Genomic DNA, 24,227 nt, shown 5'->3' with positions numbered 1-24,227 from the left:
ATCTAGCCATTTACGTCCGCCCGATATGCATAATTGATATGGATGAAGTAGAAATTTTGCCATTATATATGATATGAGGTGGAGGGGATCCAAGGTTCAGAACTTGTAAATCCTCCACCATAGATTCAAGTACCTTGGACTTTTTATAGGCTAATGGAAAGGAGAGTGTACTTGGATGTCATGACAGAGGTAAGGTCAGATTGAAGTGACAGTCTGCAATCAGACTCCGCTCGATCGATATGCATAATTGGTATGGGTGAAGTAGATAGTTTGCCATTTTATATGATATGAGGGGGAGGGGATCCAAGGTTCAGAATTTATAAATCCTCCACCATAGATTCAAGTACCTTGGACTTTTTATAGGCTAATGGAAAAGAGAGTGTAGTTGTATGTCATGACAGAGGTAAGGTCAGATTGAAGTGACAGTCTGCAATCAGACTCCGCTCGATATTTTCGTCCATAGTGATACATACAGGGACAAAAAATGGATGATGCCTTCTAAAGGGGATTTTTTATGAGTTAAGTTTTTCAGAGGCCTATGACGCTTCTGGCAGGAACACCAGAAATTTTTTCAGCGGTGGTTATCTCCTCCTAATGCTGGCTACATTTGTGAGGTATTTGCCATGTTAAAACTTCTCCCAAAAGAGGTGTGGCTCTGCGGGACGCCGTTCGGACTCGGCTATTAAAGGGAGGTCCCTAATGATTGAGCTTAAAATTGAACCGGACAGCATTCATTGATTTGTGAGAAGTTTGTCCCAGTTCCTGAATGGAATGTTCATGGGCAAATTTGCATTTGCAAGTTTTTCAGAGGCCAACGTGGCGAAGAAGTTAGCATGTCCGCTTGTAACGCTGAACGCTAGGGTTCAAATTCCGGCGTGAACATCCGAAAAAAATTGTTCACTCTTATAAATGCTGGCGACATTTTTAAGATATCGAATAATATTAAAACTTCTATAACAAGTGGTGTGTCTAATTGGCACACCGTTTGGACCCGACATAAAAAGGAGGACCTCTATATTTGAGCAAAAACTTCAATAGGTTAGGTTAGGTTTAAATGGCAATTTGCCATCAGACTCACTAAGACGTTTTCGTCCCTTGTAATAGCACAGGAACAGAAGAAGGAAGATGCCTTCTAGTTCCCACCGTTGAAACATCCAGATCGCTTTAAAAATCCCAACAATTTGCCAATGTTCACATCCGCTAAATCAGACCAGTTCTGAAAAAAATGAGAATCTAAAGTGGAACGAACTCCTTCTGACTGCCAGTGCGGGACATACACACATCATATGTTCTATGGTCTCTTCTTCCTAGACGTCCTCACCAGTGATGCCAACAATTTACCATCAGAAAGCGTAACAAAAATTCTAAAAATGAGTAAAAAAGCACTAACATCTATTTTTTTTAAATTTTGAAAAGTTTTAACGAAAAATCGTGGCATTGTAATTATTCTTGAAATATATAAAAATATCCAAAATCACAATAATTGTACGATTTAACGTGAGGGGGTCACCATCAAATGTTTTCGCATTGATCGCCCTGTTGATTTGGTTAACGCATCAGAACAAGAAGTTCAAATGCGTGTTGGAACCTCAGAAAAAAATTTTCAGTTGTGGTTTTTCCTTCATTTAGAAGTGGTTTTCCTCTCATAAGTGATGTATTCAGTCATTTAAGACGAGGTATCATTAAGCAACACATCATTCGGACTCAGCAAAAAGTGGTCCCTGATCATTGGCTAAAACTTTAATCGGACTGCACTCATTGATATTAGAGAAGTCTCTTATATTTCTTATTGGAATGTTATGGAAAGTTTATGCTTCATAAAATAGGCTAGTATGTCTAATATTCCCAATGACTAAAATCGACAGCAAAAACCTCAAATTTACGAAAAGGGTAAAAAGCACTAACTGGAAATGCAAAAAGCGTCCACTTAGTGTTTTTTTCGACTGCCTAGTGTAGTGATTGCAGAAATTTATCTAGCCACAAAGTCTAGCGGTATTAGGTGTAGCATTAAATTCAGTGCATCAGACGATGTTGTCCTCATGGCGGCTATGATGCACAAACAAGTCATCCTTTGTATCCTGCTGAGTATTGAACAGTAGATGGACTTTTAAAGCGTCGCCCACCAGACCAAAACACCATACAGTACTATAGATCAGACAACTGTAGTGTGCTTTACAAATTCAATGACAGTGTATGAAACGCGGTAGATGGATTATTTTCAGCTGGGTGCTGCCATCCACAGATTGCGGATAGTGGAATACTTCGTATACGGAGAAGATGCATTCGCAATTGCGGACAATTTGCAATAACGAGTGCAAAGTCTCAGTGAGACGCAGGGCGGCACCGGCTCTTGCTTAAATACTGAGTGCCTGTGATACAAGGCGAGTTATTGGCACCTTTATATAAGCAGGGGCCATAACGTTTTAGCGGCGATCCGTCCTTAGGACCGAAATGAGTTTGCCCGAATATGGAGCTTGACGAGGATCGCTACCTCCACATAACAATGTGGCTACAACTACTACTACCCACAACGTCTGCATGACACTCATATTATTTGGGCCTTAGTACATAGTTTAAATTACTGACGAAATTTTGACACAAGATGACGATACCAGATTTTTTTCAAAATTCATGCAAGTTTTTTTTTGCCTAGTAATGATTCTACATCTAATCGTTGCTATGAATGCTAATAGTCAATATACAACACCCATAAACAAAAATTGTGTATGCAGAAATAACCCACATCCCGACATACTAAAATAATATATGTATGTATATGAACGTTATGTATAAAGGGGCAAATATGTACCCATATTCAAACACATTTATATGCGATTTTCATCGAAATAATGATAAATATGTAGGCATAAATGAAATTTAATTTTGAATATCATGTTAACGGGGGGAAAAAATAATTTTTATGGTCCTTGTTAGACCTGTGTGGCTATAAGCAAGGTATTCACACATATGTATGTCCAAAACAGAAACAAATTATACACGCAGAAAATATCAATTTTGGAAAATCAAGTTTAGGACAACTTACGAAACATTTTAGGAAAAAAATTTTTCTTTCTAGAATTTTTGGAAGTGATCACAAATTAATCTTCCTTTTGCTCTACGAAGCTTAATTATGGAGATATGACTATTTTAAGTTTTCCTTGGGAAATTCATATTTTTGTCCAATTTTTTGAATTTTTGGTGATCACGAATTAAGCTTTGTTTTGCTCTACGAGGCTTAGTTAAGGAGATATGGCCATTTTAAGTTTTCCTAGGGAAAAATTCTAGTCGAAAAAATCATATTTTGGTCGATTTTCATATATTTTTTGAATTTTTGTCGTATATTTTTCGAAGTCGTCAAAAAACGTAGCATTTTTTGCTTAAGAAATTTTTGCTTTTTTAAATTAAATATATAAATGAATAATTGCTACTTTTTTGTGCGTGTAATTTATATTCAAACATACGATAAACATAAACTAATTTTTTCTTTGTCGTTATTTCGATACCGTTAATCGGACAGCGACAATATCTTATCAATTAAAATAACGTTAAAGGTAGGCAGATAGGTAAGTAGGTATGTGCAATGCATACACGGTATAACCAAGACCGTGTATAAATGTCATACAACCACAAAAGAGTGAAAAAATTCGATCTAACCATTTAAACGCACAGAAAGTCCATATCCACAAAGAGGAAAACACATTTTTTAAAATAGTATTAATTTGGTTCGGGATTTGCGAAGAACGCAGCAAACAGTCTTCCTCAGTTAGTTCACTGTCACCACCAACTAGCGTCCATTCATCAACGACGTTATGGCCCAGTTAAGACCCTTAAATTCTGAACTTGAAGAAGTGGCTCGCACAAAGTTAAATGAAGTGAAATCTCGAATTCCCGATGATTTGGAGGCGTTGCGTACTTGGATCCAAAAGGAACCCCATTTAAGGGCACGCACAGATGATCAGTTTTTAATTGCATTCCTGCGTCATAGCAAATACAGTTTGGAGAGTGCCAAGAAGCGTATTGATTTTTTCTATACCTATAAGTCATCGGCTAAAGATTTGATTAAATCCCGCCGCATCGATGATAAGCAAATAGATATAGCTCAATCGGGGTAAGTACATCTGTATGGTACTTGGCAGCAAGTTAGTTAAATGGTGTACAATTGATATGCACGGTGATTACAAAAGTTTCTGATTGAAGTGGGAGCTTTTTAATGGCACTGACCACCATTACTAAATATTTTATCAGTGATAATTGTAGGGCTTATCTGCTACGAATTGCAACGAATAAAACTTCTTTCGGCAAGGTTACCTAATACATATTATTCAATGGAATATATTTGATGTTCTAGTCACAGCATTCCTTCTACACAGGTGTGGAGTATCTTCGTCATTCCGTTAATACTGAACTAAATTTTCCCATTAACATTCCACTAAGGCACAGGGGATACTTCTCTGATATCAATGCAGTGCAGTCCGATTACATTTTAAGCTCAATGATAAGGGTCATCCTTTTTTATGCCGAGTCCGAAAGGCGTGCCGCATAGCGACCCACTTGGTAGAGAAGTTTTAACATGGCAGGATACCTCACAATTGTAGCCAGCATTAATAAGGGGATAACCACCGTTGACAAATTTTCTGATGTTTATACGGGGATTTGAAGCCAGGCGTTCGGCGTCATAGGCGGACATGATAACCTCTGCGCCACGGTGGCCACGGTGTTTAGCGTAGCTATCACCTGGTTCCCAATACTTTAACTATCGGATATCGGATACAAGATTTTAAGACTCACAGGTCCTTTCTGGTATCACTGTACCCTAAACACTTTTGTTTCTGAGAGAATGTTTTGATCTCGAACTGTCTGTTTTATCAAAGTAGCATCTATTACCTCTTTCTCGGCCTTTTCAAAGGCGACATGTACTGCTTATAATGGCCGATCTGCAATATCGATGTCATCAGCATAGGCGAGCAGCATGTACTCTTTTGTGAATAGTACTCTTTTGCGGGATAGAATAGTTGTATGCTTCACGCATATAACGATTACGTCCACCGTCGTATCGATGGTCCCGTCTAAAAACCCACCTTATATCACCTCGGGGTACAGATTCCACCTCAGAACTACTTTCCCATTACTTCGAGGTGAACCTCCTAATTTGGTGCCCACCCATCTCTTCCATATAATGTTTGCGTCCGGCATCCGCTTTGTTCCCTGCGCCGTTGCGTCGGGGTCCATATTTTTCCTACGAAGTATCTGTTCATCGTATCTGTTGACTGCCTCCCAATTCCTCTCATTTTCGAGCATCTCTAGTTCCCTGCATCACTCAGCCCAGTGACTGACGACTCCGTCTTCGACTTCTTCTGCTTCGTACACGCAGGTGTAGATGTGCACTTTCGATGTAGGTAAAAATTGCAAAGTTTCCCCATGAACATGCCATTAAGAAAACGGGGCAAACTTCTCACACATCAATGAGTGCTGTTCGATTCAAGTTTTAAGCATAATGATAAGGGACCTCCTTTTAATAGCCGAATCCGAACGGCGTGCCGTAGTGCGACACCTCTTTGGGTAGAAGTTTTTACATGGAATAGTACCTCAAAAATGTCGCGAGCATTTAGAGGGGATAACCACCGTTAAAATTTTTTTTGTCACATTCTCGCCAGGATTCGAACCCAGGCGTTCAGCGCTATGGTGGCCCCCATTCGATGTAGGTACTTCCTAATATACCTATGGCCGGATAACATCTGGGTAAGATAGAAGTTCACGTCATAGAAATCTGGGATAAGTCGGTGTGTCCACCTTCCCCATGTCTTGTTTAACCATCTCTGAATGGTTGCTTCTTCTATACCTCGTGCGAGTTTAGTATGATTCATGCCCTCGTGTTTGGTTCTAAAAATCCAGTGTCGCTTTATTGCAATAAAATCAATGGGTGTTATGCCTGCGATTACAAGGATGGCTTTCCCTGATACCGTGCGATAGGCTGATGTGAGTCGTAGCGCTACTGTTCTTTGCATACTTGCTCTCGTCTGCGTCTCTAGGGTCGGCGTCCATATTTTGGAGCGATACAGTAAGATACTGTTAGTGGTCTCCATTAATATCTATATCTTGCTTGGAAGAGGTTCGCCTATATTGGCCATTAGCCTGCATAGCTGTGAGGTTATTTACGTTGCTTTCGTCGTTGTGTACTTGATTTGGTTCGAGTTAGTTAATTTGGAATCCAGTCTCATCCCTAGGCATTTAACAGACGCAGCAGCAGCTCTGTTTTATGCATGGACAGTTGTAGTTCATGTGAGTCCAGCCAGCTCTTTGTGCGGATCATAGTTTGGTGGAACTTGTGTTGGGCCCTTCCGTGATTCTTTGCTATCGTTTGGTTAGGTTCCATTGCGTACTCGATTCGCTTCGAGTACGTTGATTTGGAATCCACTCTCATCTCAAGGTATTTGTCAGACGTCATTGAGGGGATGATAATGTCGTCTATATGCATCTCTATCTGCAGAGGTATGTGTCGTCTTGTCAGTAGCAGCAGCTCTTTTTTATGCATGGACAGTTGTAGTCTATGAGAATCTAGCCAGCTCTTTGTGCGAATCATAGTTTGGTGGAGTTGGCGTTAAGTCTTTCCGTATTTCTCGCCTTTATTACTGCTGCGATGTCGTCTGTGTAACCCACTAGATAGGTGTCGTCAGGCATGCTTATTTATAAAATTTTGTCGTAGGTTGTATTTCAATGGTCTGGCACCAATATGAATACCTGTGCAGCTCCTGAGGTCACTTGCATCTCGTATTATATTCTCCAGCTGGATATTAAAGTGATTACATGAGAAGTTTTCTCCCAGTCTGAAACCTCATTTGGTATTGAACGGCTCGGAAAGGTTTCTTCCTTTTCCCACCTAAGTGCCGGTGTCTGTTAGCCGCGAAAGCCGGGCAATAACATAGGAAATGCTCCAACGTCACATCATATTCCTCACATGCCCTGCACCGATATTGTATAAATGAACTAGTAGTCCTATGTTTCCCGTTCTAACCTACATCTCACGATCCGAATCTTCCTATAGGTTTTTCTTTATCCTACCGACCGTTTCGCAGTTCTACAACGACGCCCACGTCCTTAAATCGGCTTTGCGTTAACCAAGTTTATTGACAACAGACCTCTGGCCTTCACCACCAAATGGTCTGCTCTTTCATTCTCTCTTACAACGTTCCCAGCACCCGAACAATGGGGATAGTGCTATCCTCAAAGAAAGCGTAAAAGACCTCCTTACACTCCAAGACTGTTCGTGACCTTACCATCCAGTTGTTGTTGTTATTATGAAAGTTGAAGAATTTTAAACTCTGATGCCTAAAAGCATTACTTCACGTATGGCAACACAGAATGATGCACGAGTTCAATCGTCAAAGTTGAAAATCCTTTAACTATAGTGCATTTTTATTGCGCGCTCAAAGTATTTAACTCTATCTTTACGCCGGACTCCGAAAACAGCTAAAAACTGTGATTAATTCCAACTCGGAACCGCTTTCGCATTGCTTCGAGGTGGACACCATATCTGGTGATTTTCCATATTATCTTCGTTGTGTCTACGTCCAGGCCTATCTTCTTCCTACGACGAAACGTCGCCAATGGCTGTTTCCAATTCCCTGCGTCCTTCGACCCAGCGCTCGTAGTGAAAGAATGTGTGTTCCACATCGTCTTCAACTTCTATCTCCTTATAAATGCACTTGCTAGAGAAGCATTTAGCCATTCTATCCAAGTATTTCCGGAAATAACCATGGCCTGTCGGCATCTGTGTGGCATAATAGTTGACATCGCCGTGTTTCTTAACTGTCCACATCTGTACATCAGATGTTAGTCGTCGCGTCCACCTGGCCCGATTCTCATTTGTCCACCTTTGTTGCCATCTCTTGATAGTCTCCTCTCGTATGAACCGTATATGATCGGTTTGATCTTACCGTTCGGATCTTACTCTGTTTAGGTGTCGCACATCGCTGTGTAGAGCCTGGCTCCCTCCATGGGCTCCGGGCTCCGCCACTGTCCGGTAGGATAATATGATCCTAAGAGCCGCCGTCCTCTGTAGCGAGAGCAGGGATTTCGTTCGCCATACTGTCTACAGTGCCTACTCCCATATTTCGTTCCCATAGAGGAGGATGCTATTTCATGTCTCCATTAAGAGTCTGCGCCTGCTTGGGAGAGGCCCACCACATTCTCTTACTTTTCGCAGACGCTAAGAAAAACAAAAAATTATTATTCGCTTCATGGAGAAATATTTTTTCAAACGTGATTCCCAAGTGTTTCGTGAGTCGTGATTTTTTCGTGAGTCGTGCGTCAGTAAAAGTTTTGTTTCGTGAGCGTGCGTGAACATGAGTCAACAAAAAAGTCGTGTGTGAATAATTTTTTGTCTCGTGAGTGTGAGTGAAAAATCACTCAGATGCATATCTCTAGTGCGTAGCATTCCAAAGATCCGGCCCAAGAATGGAGCCTTGCGCTGCTTCCGATGTGACCTCATATTCACTCGTTCCATCCTTAGAGTTATAGATAAGTACCCTGATATGATAGAGTGAGCAATTGTTTACCATTGCGTTGCTGTATCATCGGCATAAGGAGAGGTTTCTGCAAGCGATTGGGTCAGACAAGTAGATTATGGTGTTGCCATCAGGAGACAACCATATGGCCTTGTGAATATCACCAAATCTCTGCTAGAGTTCATAGGGGGAGCCCATATGGCTCTGGTGTACAATACCTTCAGTTTTAGCAGGTTGATTGTTTCATAGCTTCTCATATGCGTTACAAACTGAATGACAAAATTAATGTGCCTTGGTCCTGATTGGTAGGTATACAAAAAAAAAGTAGTAGAAACTGAACATAATGTAATGTATCGTAAGTAGACTAATCAATCTTACTAACAATAAATTCGGACAGTAGTTATTGATAAGACTTGATAAATGTTAGTTAAAGCAGTGGAATTTACAGTACAACTATGTGGAAAGAATTCTAGTCGTTAAATTGTTGATAGGAAATTCCCATTTGCGCACACACACAACATATACCTTTAAAAATTAGTCAATGCAGATTCTTCAACTAAAGATGGATAAGAGTTCCTTGTTATAATGGAAAGGGGGTAACTTGGTCATTTCGTTGGTATAATTTCGACATATTGATCTAAACCCTTGAAAAGGGGAATATATTATGAACCTTGTGATCACCTTATGATCCGACTTCCAACAGAAGTCCATATATAAAGGAGTCGTCCGCAGTTTTTGTAGAACTCTACCTATAGTGTACAACAAGGTGTATAAGACTCTTTGTAGGGAATATTTATACCTCCTTTGCAGGTTATAACTTGTTATACCCTCAATAATAGAATCGGGGTATACTAACTTGGTCATTAAGTTGATACAATTTCGAAACATTGATCTAAACACTTGAAGAGGGAAATATACAATATTATGAAGCCAACTTCCTTGTGACCTTGTGATCGCCTTATGTACCGACTTCCAACAGAAGTCCATTTATGAGGGAGTCATCCGCAGTTTTTGTTGAACTCGACCAATAGTGGAGGGTGTACAAGACTCTTTGTAGGGAATATTTATACCTCCTTTGCAGGTTATAACGTTTTGTTTGCGAAAAATATTTCTAATAGAATGTGCAAAATAGGAAGACGAAGGTGGGCCAATTTAACGCACCACGTTTCCTCAATAAGACGATTTCGATATCTGACAAGGACAAATACTTAGGTGTGATCTTGGACAGGAAACTAAATTGGAAGTGTCACATTTAGGGGCTCACAGATGTTGGGCACTATGTAGATGGGCCCTAGGCTGGAAATGGGACCTGAATCCTAGGATAGTCCACTGGGTCTACAGGAGCGTGATTCGACCAATACTTACTTATGCCTCAGTAGTTTGGTGGACTGCTATGGAGAAAAAGTGCAACATAAGGACCATACAACAGGCTCAGATAACACGTTGTCTTGGCATAGGCGGAGCGATGAGGACCACGTCCACTAGGGCACTGGAGACTATTGTAGATATCCGACCCATTGACATACAGATTAAGTGTGAGACACCTAATGCGTCTATGAGACATAGGACTACGAGTTCATTTATGTAAAATCGGTGCGGCATAGTGATAGACATGCGGGGAAGATGATGAGACGTTGAAGCATTTCCTTTGTTATTGCCCGACTTTCGCGTCTCACAAATACCGGCACTTAGGTGGGAACACAATACCAGACATGAACTAACTTAGGGGAGTGGTATTAAAAACAATTAAGGATTTTGTAAGTAGCACGGAATACCTAACTTAAAATTTTCGTTTTAGAGGTTACTTTATAATTTTGAGAGCGCACAACAAGCCGATTGCTGGCTAAGGTGTATGTCCATAGTGGCATGGGGTGGATTAATATCTGCACCCTTTTTTCAATCAAACCTAACCTAACCATTTGCAAAATACTCCAAAATTGTTGACATATTTGAAAGTCTCTGGGTTAATAGCCATATTGTAATCGCCTTCTATTAAAGTGTACCATTAGTTATTCTCCTTTAAATCAATGTATTTCTCAAAAAATCTAATATTGTAAATTTTTATAAAGGATCTTCTATACTCTACCCAAACCTAAGGGTCCAGGTGGTCCCCGCATTCATTTCATGAAAATGGGCAATATTAATCCTGCTATACACAGCGTTCAGGATATTTTCCGTTTTCATGCTATGCGTTGTGAGATTGAGACAAATACAGATGATAACTGGAACATTAGTGGAGTTTTGGAAGTTATAGACTTTTCGAAAATACCCTTTGGTTTTCTGAAGCAGTTTGAGCCAACGCTGTTCCGACAAATGGCCTCTTTGCTGGAATTTGGAATACCTACCAATCTATTGGGAACTCACATTGTGAATGCCTCCAAAGAAGCTCAGATAATATTGGGTTTAGTTCGCAATGTTATGAAGCAAAAGGAATTGGTATGGAAGTCGCTGTTTTCTAAAACTAAACTTTAAATTCAGAACTTATTTTAATTATCCCTACAGTTAAACGTCCATACTACCCTGGAATCATTGCAACAGACCATTGGTAAAGAATATCTGCCTGCTGAATATGGTGGCACCAACAGTTCCCTTGCTGAGGCCGAAAAGAATTTCGAGAAACTGATGCTGAGCTATAAACCCTACTTCGACGAAGATGAACAGTATGGCGTAGATGAGAAATTGCGTCAAGGAGAGAATAATGTTTCCGGATTATTTGGAGGCAGTGCCAGCGGTTCATTCCGTAAATTAGCTATAGATTAAATTTCTTATATGAGTTTTAATGTTTTAACTTTTTTTTTTAAATACACAAGTCAAAAGTAACATGAATTGGTATAAAATTTATCACCGGTTCACAAAACTTAAAACAGCCAAGTTTATATTGGCCACTAAATCCGGATTTATGGCCTTTTCGAGATTAAAGTGCTAAATCCTGTGTTTTTTGCAGGTTTAACCATACACTAATAAATTTAATTTTTGCAGGATTAATTTTAAAATCCCAAATAAACCTGATTTTATGACTGCAATAATCGATAAAAGTACCAAAATATGCAACTGTTTTCAAGAATTGTGTGTGGTGTGTGTGATGAATGTGCATATTCATGTATACGATGCATGTACGCTTGTGTATGTCACAAGGCGGATTTAAAAAGGTGGTCTCACGCGAACAACTGTTAACAGCCGGCTATGTATGACGGTACTAACATGTCAGATTTTTGTTTGCATTCTCTTTGTGGTTATCTTCTTTCTCGCATATCTCTGCATACGTACGCAAATTTACTTGTGTGTGTTGGCAAAACGTCGCTCAGCTTGATGACTGGATGGCAGATTGCACCATATGATTTGTGTTGTGATTGTTGTACAAATGAGACCACCTTTAATTGTTTCGCCATGTGTATGTCATTTAAATCCCCAAAAACGCAGTGTAATTGTTTCAATGTAAACGTGCTGTTAACGACAGTGTCCTTCGATATCGTGGCATTCTTCCAGTGCTACTGTCCTTACGTGGTGATGCACCCGCAAGCATCCTAAAATACATTTATCCAGTGCCGTGCGACTCTTCTTAAGTGGTAACGTACCCGTAAGCATCATAAACTCGATTCTTCTCGTGTCTTCTTACGTGGTCCGTGAGCAACATTTCACTGATTCTTTTCGTTTCTTCGAGTCTTCTTATGTGGTGGCGTACATGTAAACACCCTAAGATCGATTCTCCTCGAGACTTCTTACGTAGTGATGTACCCCCAACCACCATAACATTGACTTTTCTCGTGTCTTCTTACTTGGTAGCGTGCCCTTAAGCAACATATCGTTGATTCTTGTCGTGTCTTTGAGTCTTCTAACGTAGTAACGTACCCGTAAGCAACATAACATCGAATCTCCTCAAATCTTCTTACGTGGTGACGTACCCGTAAGCATCTTTCCCTCGGTTTTCCTAAAGTCTTCTTACGTGGTGACGTACTCATAAGCAACTCGTGTCTTCGAGTCTTCCTACGTGGTGGCGCATCGGTAGACATAGTCCGGTTATATCAACGACTTCCGACCCTACACTCCATTCACCCTGTGCCGTATATAGATAGATTCTATTCTTCTGCTATCGTACGAGCTTAAACTCGATTCTATCAGTGTCGTAGGAGACCTCTTACGTGATGGCAAGACTGTTCAAGCATTCTTACGAGGTACCGAGTCTCTAAGCAACGTACAAATCGCCCTTTACGTTCATAAAACACTAGACGAGACCCCAAGACTATGCTTGAACACAGATACGCCACTTTTCCCGTTCCCGACCGAATCAACTTGTTACCTTCGATTGACTCCTACACCTAGTAGGACGCCAACGAAGACAAAAGCCACCCCAACTGGAAGAAGTTAGCGTTACAGATCACGTCGGCCAGTGATCAATTCCTTGAAGAACCGCCGAGTCAGGCGCTTCATCGCTGCCTCGCAGGATGGTGTATAGTTCCAGGCCACGTCTGCGCTATTGCACTTGAAGAATTCGCGCTAGACATAACAGGTAAATTTTTTACCTATTTATGATGTCTTACATATATATATTTTCAACGTCAATAACGTCTTTCTCTACTCTCTTCGCTGTAAATATAAATTTCTGTGACGAACCCTATCTTCGCGAGTTACACCCTTGCCGACGGAGGAAACCTGTCGCTACACAGTAATGCATTAAATTTAACCCATTAACGCCTGACCTTCGGTTCACTGGTCCGATTTTCATGAAATTTCATACACTTATTACTTAGAGCATAAGGCCACCGTAGCGCAGAGATTACCATGACCGCCTGTGAATCTGTACGCATTGGTTCGAATCCTGGCTAAACATCATAAAAAATTTTTCAACGGTGGTTATCCCCTCCCAATTCTGGCGACATTTGTGAGGTACTGTGCCATCTGGTATGGCAGCTATGTTCAAAATTCTCCACAAAGAGATTTCGCACTGAGCGGTTCCCAGAAATCTCACTACTTCAAATTTTGAATAAAAAGGTTTTACCAGATTTTTCAGCTACAAAAAAATTTTTGATTTTCGACAAGACAATTTTCCCCCCAAAATATGACCTTATATGATGGGAAAATTTTGTTTCAACTAGTTTCATTCGTCCACTTTACGCCAATCCAAATTGCATTAAGATGCTACTTTCCTAACTCGAGGTAGAATTTTTCCAAGACGGGTCAATTCTTGGGAATTTTTTTACCCATTCGGCATTATTGGGTTAAGCATACTGAAACTTAAGTGCTGAATTTGCTTGTAATTTATTAACACGGCAACACTGAAATCGACAAAAAGCTTTCATTTATAAGCTTTTAATATGCTGGTTCTCTTTAAGCTAGTTTGAGTTCTGCTACTTGTAAATGTATTTTTGTTGACACCCGGCGAGATATACTTGTACGAATGAGATCAATTGAGCGAGTGGGAGAACAAAATAATAGTGGAGTAGCCAGGTTGCGGTGTTAAGATCGGGGAAAAAAATATGGTAAAAATATACTTTCTAATCTTATGAAACTAAGGTGCTCGAAAAACGAAATAAGCATAAATCAAGTGACAGCTGACAGAAAGAGCCGCTTCAATAAAGAGTGTGATCAAAAAGACACCTCTTAATTTAACCACATCTTATGTTAATTTTTCTGTTTCTTTCCCTTAACATTTTTCGAAAAATGTGGCAACGTCAAAAAGTTAAAGATCGCATTATTTTGGAAAGTTGAGAGAGAAATTGATGAAAAGATGAACTTTAGACATCTTTATCTAGTCTAGCTGAATAGTGTCATATTATTTGTGTTTATTTGTTGCAGAGAACTTTTCACCGAAGAGGTGGAAAAAAAATTAAAAAATATGTCAAAAGTAAAATATTTCTATGACTTAATGTCCCAGCCATCCAGAGCTCTATGGATTGCATTGCAAATGGGCAAAGTCCCGTATGAAGATTGTCCAGTGGCCCTAAGAAAACGTAAGTGCAAATAAATTGTCAATATACAACAGATACATAGTAAATCAAATTTTTTCTATATTAAGTCGAACAACGCACAGAGGAGTATAGAAAAATCAATCGTTTTCAAAAGGTCCCTTGTATTGTGGATGGAGATTTTCATTTAAGCGAGTCGGTAGCAATTTTAAGGTAAAAATATTACCGTTTATATTTTTAAAGAGTTATTTCAGACACCATTTAGATTAACAAGAAACTTTTTCCATATTCTATATAAAGAAATTTTGTCTTTAGAGAAAATTTCATAGAAATTTTGTCTTTAGAGAAAATTTCATAGAAATTTTGTCTTTAGAGAAAATTTCATAGAAATTTTGTCTTTAGAGAAAATTTCATAGAAATTTTGTCTTTAGAGAAAATTTCATAGAAATTTTGTCTTTAGAGAAAATTTCATAGATATTTTGTCTTTAGAGAAAATTTCATAGAAATTTTGTCTTTAGAGAAAATTTCATAGAAATTTTGTCTTTAGAGAAAATTTCATAGAAATTTTGTCTTTAGAGAAAATTTCATAGAAATTTTGTCTTTAGAGAAAATTTCATAGAAATTTTGTCTTTAGAGAAAATTTCATAGAAATTTTGTCTTTAGAGAAAATTTCATAGAAATTTTGTCTTTAGAGAAAATTTCATAGAAATTTTGTCTTTAGAGAAAATTTCATAGAAATTTTGTCTTTAGAGAAAATTTCATAGAAATTTTGTCTTTAGAGAAAATTTCATAGAAATTTTGTCTTTAGAGAAAATTTCATAGAAATTTTGTCTTTAGAGAAAATTTCATAGAAATTTTGTCTTTAGAGAAAATTTCATAGAAATTTTGTCTTTAGAGAAAATCTCATAGAAATTTTGTCTTTAGAGAAAATTTCATAGAAATTTTGTCTTTAGAGAAAATTTCATAGAAATTTTGTCTTTAGAGAAAATTTCATAGAAATTTTGTCTTTAGAGAAAATTTCATAGAAATTTTGTCTTTAGAGAAAATTTCATAGAAATTTTGTCTTTAGAGAAAATTTCATAGAAATTATGTCTTTAGAGAAAATTTCATAGAAATTTTGTCTTTAGAGAAAATTTCATAGAAATTTTGTCTTTAGAGAAAATTTCATAGAAATTTTGTCTTTAGAGAAAATTTCATAGAAATTTTGTCTTTAGAGAAAATTTCATAGAAATTTTGTCTTTAGAGAAAATTTCATAGAAATTTTGTCTTTAGAGAAAATTTCATAGAAATTTTGTCTTTAGAGAAAATTTCATAGAAATTTTGTCTTTAGAGAAAATTTCATAGAAATTTTGTCTTTAGAGAAAATTTCATAGAAATTTTGTCTTTAGAGAAAATTTCATAGAAATTTTGTCTTTAGAGAAAATTTCATAGAAATTTTGTCTTTAGAGAAAATTTCATAGAAATTTTGTCTTTAGAGAAAATTTCATAGAAATTTTGTCTTTAGAGAAAATTTCATAGATATTTTCATAGAAATTTTGTCTTTAGAGAAAATTTCATAGAAATTTTGTCTTTAGAGAAAATTTCATAGAAATTTTGTCTTTAGAGAAAATTTCATAGAAATTTTGTCTTTAGAGAAAATTTCATAGAAATTTTGTCTTTAGAGAAAATTTCATAGAAATTTTGTCTTTAGAGAAAATTTCATAGAAATTTTGTCTTTAGAGAAAATTTCATAGAAATTTTGTCTTTAGAGAAAATTTCATAGAAATTTTGTCTTTAGAGAAAATTTCATAGAAATTTTGTCTTTAGAGAAAATTTCATAGAAATTTTGTCTTTAGAGAAAATTTCATAGAAATTTTGTCTTTAGAGAAAATTTCATAGAATTTTTGTCTTTAGAGAAAATTTCATAGAAATTTTGTCTTTAGAGAAAATTTCATAGAAATTTTGTCTTTAGAGAAAATTTCATAGAAATTTTGTCTTTAGAGAAAATTTCATAGAAATTTTGTCTTTAGAGAAAATTTCATAGAAATTTTGTCTTTAGAGAAAATTTCATAGAAATTTTGTCTTTAGAGAAAATTTCATAGAAATTTTGTCTTTAGAGAAAATATCATAGAAATTTTGTCTTTAGAGAAAATATCATAGAAATTTTGTCTTTAGAGAAAATATCATAGAAATTTTGTCTTTAGAGAAAATATCATAGAAATTTTGTCTTTAGAGAAAATATCATAGAAATTTTGTCTTTATAGAAAATATCATAGAAATTTTGTCTTTAGAGAAAATATCATAGAAATTTTGTCTTTAGAGAAAATATCATAGAAATTTTGTCTTTAGAGAAAATATCATAGAAATTTTGTCTTTAGAGAAAATATCATAGAAATTTTGTCTTTAGAAAATATCATAGAAATTTTTTTTTTTTTTTTTTTTTTTTTTTTTTTTTTTTTTTTTTTTTTTATTTTTTTTTTATTTATTTTTATTTTTATCATTTTCTTATTTTCTTACATTTTGGTTTTAAAAAAAAAAAAAAATTAAGTTCCCACGAAACCATTCGGTTTGTCTGCAGGATGAGATCTTAGCCAAGCTGTAATATTTATAACAAAAAAATAATAAATTTCAAGATTTTACTAATTACATTTTTCTCAAAAATTGTACTAATAACAATACTTTTTAACATTTTAATTCATTAATTTTTAGTATGATAGTAGGTATTTCTTGACCATATTCATTCTTATTGCATTATTGTTCGTATTTAATATGTCTAATGGTAATTTATTTAGCAGAGTTGGTAGAGTTGTGATGAGTGAGAGTTTGCCGTAGTCGTTGTTGTGTCTTGGTATATGATATTTTCCATTGAGCCTACTTCGGGTGTTTCTTGTGTGTTGTATGTGTTTTAAAAAATCAGAGTTGTAGAATTCACGACATATAGTCGCGTTGTATATGCCTTCAATGTTAAGGATGCCAAGTAATTTAAAGAGATTATGATCCATTGGCGCGTTTTGGTTGATTTGTATGGTTTTGTTGTTTTTATACAGGAATTTTACAAGTCGGTTTTGGTACTTTTGAAGCAGCCTACATTGCTTTGACTTGCCCCAAGCCGTAATTCCATGTCGTAATTGTGATTCGACTAGAGAGAAATAGGCTTGCTTTAAGACATAGTATGGTGAGCAGTTGCTTAGATGGTATAGAGCAAACATGGACCTTCGTAGTTTTTTGGTAAGTTGTTCGATTTGTACTTTCCATTTGAAATTATGGTCTAGGTGCACTCCCAAATATTTATATGTAGGAACTAGTTCAATCTTTGTTGTACAATAATCGTCACTGCCGCTCAGTTGTGTTTGATGTAGACAGTTAAAATCGTGAAAGATTATCTCAATATCTGCATGCGGAATGTGTCGAGGTCTAATGTGCATTATTTTTGTTTTGCTGGAGTTTATTATAAGGCCATTGTCGTGGCACCATTTACATACTGCATTAAACTCAGATTGCATAACTTTTACTGCCTCTTTTACGTCTTTGTGTGCAACGACTATTGCAGTGTCGTCCGCATATGAGAACATTTCGCTATTATTCAGTAATTTCACCATTTCGTTTGTATAGATAATATAGAGTATTGGACCCAATTTCGAACCCTGCGGTACTCCGTAGCTTGTTGTTATGTGACTGCTCATCGTATTATCTATTTTTACCCGATACTTTCTGCAGTTCAGATAACTTTTGAACCAGTTTAGGCAATTGCCTCTTACTCCAGATTTTTCTAATGTGTTCAGTAGCTGGGTATGTGACAGGGTGTCGAATGCTTTGCTAAAATCTATAAATAAAACAAGGCAATGGTTTTTATTATCAAGATTTCTATTAATGCAGTTAGAGAAATATCCGAGAAGCTGATTTATATTCTTTTCCTTTTGGAATCCATACTGGTTATCGCTTAATACTTTATATCTCTTCAGGAAGCTAGTTAGTCGTCTCACCATGATTTCTTCTAATACCTTTTCTATAACAGATAGAATAGAAATAGGTCTATAGTTGTTAAAGTCAGCTTTAATACCGTTCTTGTATATTGGCCGTACTATTGAAGTTTTTAAGAGATCGGGAACAATTGAGTTATTAAGGCTTCTGTTTATGAATTCGGTAATAATTGGTGTGAGATATCCCGCACCTGCTTTTAAATCCACAGCCCTCACGCTATCAATCCCTGCACTTTTCCTTTCGTTTAGTGTTTTCAATATATTATAAACCTCTTCTTCGCTGGCTTCTTCAACGAATATGGTATTACTTAAGCTGGTACTTAGACTTGGGCTGGTTTTTATAGGGCAAATGTGAATTATTTTATTCACATTTTTTTCAAGTGTAGTGGCAAATTCTTCTGTTAGTTCTTTAGTATTTTCGGTTGAAAAATTTTTCTTAATAGTTTCATCTATATTTTGAATTTTTTTACCTGTTATTTTATTTATAATTTGCCATGTTCCGCGTATGTTGTTTTTATTTTGCAAAAATTGATTGTAATTGTATTGATTTTTTGAATAGATTATCATTTTATTTAGTTTATTATTGAAGGTTTTATATATATTTTCATTACTTTTGTTGTTTTTGTTCTTCAACCATTTTTTGTGTAATTTATCCCGTATTTCGCAACATTTAAGTATTTCGTTGTTTAACCACGGATGCGGATTTCGTTTTTTAATTTGGTTTTTTACAGTGTATTCGCACTTTTTATATATTTCTTCGAATTTCGTATAAATTTTGTTAAATAAGTCATTGGCGTTGTTTGTTTGGTCTATTATCATTTTCCAGTCTGTATCTTTAACCAATTGGTTAACTTTTCTATTATTAAGTTTAACTTTTGTATTACCCTTTGCATTGTCTCCTTTGCTTATTTTAATTTTTTCGTTTATATGATCCAAGCATCCCATTATTGCATAGTGATCGGCTATTGCTGTGTTTATTATGGCTGCATATGCCCTTTCTCTTTTTCTATTACATCTTATAAAGAGATGATCTATACATGTATTGGTTCTTTTATTTGTGTCTTCTCTTGTTGTCTCTTTGATCATACATTGCAGACCGTGCGAAGAGAGCAATCCAAGGTAGTTAATTGTCGTAGTGTTGTTTTTTTTAATATCGATGTTAATATCTCCCAAAACTATCAGCTCGTGTTTTTTGTTTACATTGTTAATGTGTTCATCCAATTCTCTTAGGAACTGTTTGATGCTAAGCTTTGGTGGTCGATAGATTGGTATGATGGTAATGTTTTTGTTTTGTGCAACAGTGATGTCTATTCTCAAAGACTCTGCTGTGTTCATATGAATTTGTACTTGTTGGTATTCTGTGTTCTCATTAATATAAACAGCAATCCCTCCTCCTCCTCTTCCCTCTCTATTTAAAAATATAGAGTCGAAGCCTTCGATTTCATAAAGAGTGTTTTCATCTCTTGTTATATTTATTTCTGTTAATATTATTAGTCGTGTTTTACTAAGAATATTTTTCGTTTGGGCCAATAAAGTGTTAAAGTTTTTTCGCAATGATCTTATATTTATATGAAGTATTGAAAAAGGATAATTCATAATTTCATTTTTAATTTCGCTGAAATTGCTTATAATTTCGCGTGTGTAATTCATTTTAATTTAAAAAAAAAATAAGTTTTTCGACGCCAAAAGCAATGTTTTATGTACTTTATTTTTTATGTATGTATGTTTTAAAAAAAAACGTTTAGAGCTCTAGCTCGCCAAGGGGAAAACAAAAACTGTTTTTTTTTTTTTTTTTATTATTATTTTTTTTTTTTTAATTTCGATTTGTGTGTTTAATTGAATTTTTATTTATTTCAGTTGGTAATCGATTCCAAGTCTGATGCATTATATAAAATTATAAGAGATGAGCTTTCGTTTTTCCTCGCATAAATAACACCATTTCGCACCCATACAAACTTCCAACCATTTTCTTTTGCCTTCATCTTTGCAGCCCACAAAAGGCGCCTATTGTGCATAGTCAGCTCATCATTAATATAAACATAACCACCGCTCTCATTTTCTGGTTCGCCTTTCGCCACATTTGCCTTTACGCGATGGCTCTTAAGCTTTCCCATTAACTCTTTTTTCTTATTGAGAGTTGAAAATTCCACAATTATTTTCTTCTTTCTTTTTATTTTATAGGTATGGCTAATATGATCTCTACTCACATCTACACCAAGGGAATCAGTAATTCTCTTAACTAATACTTCGGCTTCGATATCCATGTCTTCCACATTATTTATCTCTATATTTTTATCTATCGCTTGTTGCTCTAATCTCTGTATGCGCTTGTTGAGTTCATCTATTTGCTCAGACTTTTCTTTATCCTTCTTCTGCAATTCGACCACTTGTGCTGCTATGGTCGCTACATTTTTATTCATCTCCACTAATGCTGAATCCATATGTGACTTCAGATCAATGCTTAGCGATGAGATGCTTGCTGCAATTAGCTGTAAGCTGCTCTTTAAGTCGACCATTCCAGTTTTAAGTTCTGCTATATCGTCTCTTGTATTCGTTGTTTCGTTGCTGCTGCTGTTGTTGTTGTTAATGTTGAGTGCTGTTGCTGCTTCTTTAAAACGTTTGGTGTTATTGGTGTTAATCTCGTCATCTTCTCTTTGCTGTTTGTTTTGTTGTTCCTCAGGAATGGTTTTTGGCGATTCAATGCTTTGGCTGGAGTTGTTGGTGCCGCCAAATACGAATGTCTTGTACGCGTTGTTGGGGGATTTCCTCGGTTTGCATATGTGGCACTTCCAATCGTTCTTTTTACTTGTACTCATGCTTGCATGTGAACTTTCGGAAAGTGAACAACAAGGGCTATGGTGAAAATTGCGATTACACTGATAACAACGCACGTATTGGATTGATGTTATTGGTAAAAGGCATTGAGAGCACTTGTTAACCGGCACTTGCAAATGAGACATTGTTTCTCGTTTGGGAAAGAGAATAATTTAAGAGATATTTATAAGTGTTTGAAACGTCTCCGATAGAAAAAAAAGTTTTGCTGTTGTGCGCTGTCTACTGTCACACGACCGTTCGCTTTGAAAGCTGCAGCTCGACTGAAAATATCATAGAAATTTTGTCTTTAGAGAAAATATCATAGAAATTTTGTCTTTAGAGAAAATATCATAGAAATTTTGTCTTTAGAGAAAATATCATAGAAATTTTGTCTTTATAGAAAATATCATAGAAATTTTGTCTTTAGAGAAAATATCATAGAAATTTTGTCTTTAGAGAAAATTTCATAGAAATTTTGTCTTTAGAGAAAATTTCATAGAATTTTTGTCTTTAGAGAAAATTTCATAGAAATTTTGTCTTTAGAGAAAATTTCATAGAAATTTTGTCTTTAGAGAAAATATCATAGAAATTTTGTCTTTAGAGAAAATTTCATAGAAATTTTGTCTTTAGAGAAAATTTCATAGAATTTTTGTCTTTAGAGAAAATTTCATAGAAATTTTGTCTTTAGAGAAAATATCATAGAAATTTTGTCTTTAGAGAAAATATCATAGAAATTTTGTCTTTATAGAAAATATCATAGAAATTTTGTCTTTAGAGAAAATATCATAGAAATTTTGTCTTTAGAGAAAATATCATAGAAATTTTGTCTTTAGAGAAAATATCATAGAAATTTTGTCTTTAGAGAAAATATCATAGAAATTTTGTCTTTAGAAAATATCATAGAAATTTTGTCTTTAGAGAAAATATCATAGAAATTTTGTCTTTAGAGAAAATATCATAGAAATTTTGTCTTTAGAGAAAATATCATAGAAATTTTGTCTTTAGAGAAAATATCATAGAAATTTTGTCTTTATAGAAAATATCATAGAAATTTTGTCTTTAGAGAAAATATCATAGAAATTTTGTCTTTAGAGAAAATATCATAGAAATTTTGTCTTTAGAGAAAATATCATAGAAATTTTGTCTTTAGAGAAAATATCATAGAAATTTTGTCTTTAGAGAAAATATCATAGAAATTTTGTCTTTAGAGAAAATATCATAGAAATTTTGTCTTTAGAGAAAATATCATAGAAATTTTGTCTTTAGAAAATATCATAGAAATTTTGTCTTTAGAGAAAATATCATAGAAATTTTGTCTTTAGAGAAAATATCATAGAAATTTTGTCTTTAGAGAAAATATCATAGAAATTTTGTCTTTAGAGAAAATATCGTTTTTTCTTGTCCGATTTGGCTGAAATTTTGCACATATCCTTTTGGTATGACTTCCAACAACAGCATTAAGTACGGTCTAAATCGGTCCATATATATAGCTGCCATATAAACCGAAGTCCCGATTGGACTACTTGAGCCTCCACAGGGCGCAATTGTTATCCAATTTGGTTGATATTTTGTAATTCTTATCCGATTTGGCAAAAATTGTGCATGAGGTGTTTTGTTATGACTTCCAACAACTGTGTCAAGTATGCTCTAAAACAGTCCATAACCTGATATAGCTGTCATATAAACCCCCTCTCCCGATTAGATTTCTTGAGCTTCTAGAGGGCGTAATTTTTACCATATTTGGATGAAATTTTGCAACTTCTTATAACTGTGTCAAGTATGGTCTAAATCGCTTCATAACCTGATATAGCTGCCATATAAACTGATCTCCTAATTTGGCTTTCTGAGCCTCTTGAGGGTGTTATTATATTGAAGACCGGTATATTACTCGACTTGCCTGAAATTTTGGAAGTGATATTTTTCTATGAATTAGACATCATAACAAGTACGGTTCATATCGGCCAATAACTTCATATAGCTAATAGATATTTGAAAAAGTAATTCAAAGAACTTGATAAATGCGATCCATGGTGGAGGGTATATAAGATTTGGCCCGCCCGAACAAAACAAGTTTTTACTTGTTTTTAGTAGGATTGCTTTTGCTAAAGTTAAGTTTTTATAAATATCTTTGAGTATGTAAAAATAAGTTCCTAATCTCATTGTTTCTGTTTTTATAACCCAAATTCATAGATATTTATCTGATAAAGGCCTGTTCTGCGACAAATTGTATCCCAAGGATATTAAAAATCGTGCACGCGCTGATGAATTTTTGGAATGGCATCATTTGACAATACGTTATGGCTGTGCCTTCTATTTCGCCCGTCTATGGCTTTTTCCTATGAATGGCTTGGCGGAGAAACCTTCACCAAAGGAAACCTCTCATTTGCTTAAAGAAATGGAAAATAATTTGAAAATTCTGGAGAAGATATGGCTAAAGAACAGTGACTTTGTAAGTGGAAACAGTTTAACCGTAGCCGATCTTTTTGGTGCCTGTGAAATAGAGCAGACAAGTAAGTTGAATAAGGTTTCTTATGAAGGTATCTTATTTAAATTTTGTTCTTTGTTTCTTTCTTTAGGACTATGTCAATATGATGTATCGGAAAAATTCCCCAAAATTTCTGCATGGCTAGCAAGAGTGCGTGAGGAGTCCAATCCCTTTTATGATAAAGGTCATGCATTTATTTACAAAAAATCCGGATCTAAGCCAAAGGATTAAGATGCTAGATTTCAAAGTTTATAGCAATATTTGCATAAAATAAAATTGATAATATGTCTGGCATTCAAATTAACAAGTATTACAGCTGCTCGTCTGGCTTAGCTTGTTGTGTGACATTGACTTCAGCATTTAAAGTACAGTCTATATGACAGAAAGATGTATCTGGCCATCCCAGTAGAGCTGGGTTTAGATATAGCTCTCATATATATATATATAGCCCGATTTTCACTCCTAGAGCCACTGCAAGCGCATTAATTGACCATTCTTCCCAAACTTTGTACAACGTTTTCCTTGATGACTGCCACAGTATCTGAGAAGTTTGCTCGAAATG

The 24,227-nt window shown here is 35.7% G+C and overlaps 2 protein-coding genes across 2 annotated transcripts; both read left to right on the top strand.

Annotated features, from left to right (window-relative positions):
- Positions 1-3,644: 3,644 nt before the first annotated feature.
- Positions 3,645-11,264, top strand: LOC106085611 (uncharacterized). Its single transcript, XM_013249925.2, has 3 exons — positions 3,645-4,108; positions 10,574-10,940; positions 11,007-11,264. The coding sequence occupies exons 1-3, from the start codon at positions 3,810-3,812 to the stop codon at positions 11,262-11,264; spliced, it is 924 nt and encodes a 307-aa protein (XP_013105379.1). The 5' UTR covers positions 3,645-3,809.
- Positions 11,265-14,225: 2,961 nt separating this feature from the next.
- On the top strand, positions 14,226-23,965 carry LOC106085607 (glutathione S-transferase theta-3). Its single transcript, XM_013249922.2, has 4 exons — positions 14,226-14,452; positions 14,518-14,620; positions 23,371-23,690; positions 23,757-23,965. The coding sequence occupies exons 1-4, from the start codon at positions 14,338-14,340 to the stop codon at positions 23,894-23,896; spliced, it is 678 nt and encodes a 225-aa protein (XP_013105376.2). The 5' UTR covers positions 14,226-14,337; the 3' UTR covers positions 23,897-23,965.
- The last annotated feature ends 262 nt before the right edge of the window (positions 23,966-24,227 follow it).

Source organism: Stomoxys calcitrans, chromosome 5 (genome assembly GCF_963082655.1).
Source record: "Stomoxys calcitrans chromosome 5, idStoCalc2.1, whole genome shotgun sequence".
In the NCBI taxonomy this organism is placed as follows: Eukaryota; Metazoa; Arthropoda; class Insecta; order Diptera; family Muscidae; genus Stomoxys; species Stomoxys calcitrans.
Note: the sequence above shows the minus strand (reverse complement) of the source record. Positions and strands in the feature narration are given on the sequence as shown.

Excerpts from the sequence above, each read along its gene's own strand:
- LOC106085611 (XM_013249925.2), top strand. The coding sequence starts at position 3,810 with ATGGCCCAGTTAAGACCCTTAAATTCTGAACTTGAAGAAGTGGCTCGC. Across the intron at positions 4,109-10,573 it reads ATAGATATAGCTCAATCGGG|GATCTTCTATACTCTACCCA; the intron begins GTAAGTACATCT and ends ATTTTTATAAAG. Across the intron at positions 10,941-11,006 it reads TTATGAAGCAAAAGGAATTG|TTAAACGTCCATACTACCCT; the intron begins GTATGGAAGTCG and ends TTATCCCTACAG.
- LOC106085607 (XM_013249922.2), top strand. The coding sequence starts at position 14,338 with ATGTCAAAAGTAAAATATTTCTATGACTTAATGTCCCAGCCATCCAGA. Across the intron at positions 14,453-14,517 it reads TCCAGTGGCCCTAAGAAAAC|TCGAACAACGCACAGAGGAG; the intron begins GTAAGTGCAAAT and ends TTCTATATTAAG. Across the intron at positions 14,621-23,370 it reads GAGTCGGTAGCAATTTTAAG|ATATTTATCTGATAAAGGCC; the intron begins GTAAAAATATTA and ends CCAAATTCATAG.